The sequence below is a fragment of the Cariama cristata genome, unplaced genomic scaffold (genome assembly GCF_000690535.1).
Source record: "Cariama cristata isolate BGI_N322 unplaced genomic scaffold, ASM69053v1 scaffold30747, whole genome shotgun sequence".
Lineage (NCBI taxonomy): Eukaryota > Metazoa > Chordata > Aves > Cariamiformes > Cariamidae > Cariama > Cariama cristata.
The window spans coordinates 1-811 of record NW_009625424.1 but is presented as its reverse complement, the minus strand read 5'-3'; the positions used below and the strand labels follow the sequence as shown (position 1 = coordinate 811).

At 63.9% G+C, this 811-nt stretch overlaps 1 protein-coding gene across 1 annotated transcript in view; it reads left to right on the top strand.

Moving 5' to 3' along the window:
• Positions 1-808, top strand: part of NICN1 (nicolin 1) — a gene marked incomplete at its 5' end in the record, with an annotated part of 2,294 nt that extends 1,486 nt beyond the window's left edge. The window contains 2 exons of the mRNA XM_009703616.1: positions 522-626; positions 767-808. Of these exons, the coding sequence (XP_009701918.1) occupies positions 522-626; positions 767-808 (147 nt within the window). The remainder of the gene's footprint in view (positions 1-521; positions 627-766) is intronic.
• Positions 809-811: the final 3 nt, after the last annotated feature.

Here is an 811-nt window from a genome sequence, read left to right as displayed (position 1 = left end):
CCGCGAGCCTGGACCCGCCGGCAGGGCCAGGCAGGGGAGAAGCGGCACGGAGCTTCACCCCAGCCTGGAGAGCTGCTGCTGAGCCCACGAGTCCTGCCTGGCTAAAGGTCCCCGGGGTGAACTGGCACCTGGGACCGGGTTTCTGTCACCAAGCCTGGGGCACGCCACAGAGGGAGGCTGTTGGGAAACTCTGGACTGTGCGATTAAGTTTTTAATCATTAGCCAGCGATCTGCTCTCTGTCCTCGCCCTGGATGCCCGCCAGCAGAGACGGATTGCATCGGCACCGTGGCACCCGGGGCTCAGGGTCACCCGTTTCCCCAGCTGCCTGTTTTCCTAGGGCAAAGCTCTGCTCACCCCACGTTGGGAAACCACCAGCAGGTCGGGAATGTGGGCACCATCGTGATAGTGCTCGGCTCTTGGGGGGGGCACAGCCATCCAGCCACACCTCTGCCCGAGCCCGGGGTGACCCGGCCCATCCAGGGCATCCCCGCTCCACAGCATTGTGCCTGCTTCTTTCCAGGAACTCCCTGACCCGGAGAAGGTGTCAACAGAGGTCCAGCAAATGTGGGTGCTGACGGAGGTGATCCGGGCTCGCCAGGCAGCTGCCCGCATCGGGCGCTTTGACGTGAGTCCCGCCACCCTGCTCGCAGGAGCTCTGGCCTTGCTGGGGGAGCCCTCTCCACGGGATGGGGTGGGAGTTTGGGGTGAGGTGTCCCGGCAGAGCCATGGTGCTGTGCAGGGACCGAGGGTCGCTCTCTTTTTTAGGTGGATGGCTGTTACGATATCAACCTGCTTTCCTACACGTGAGCC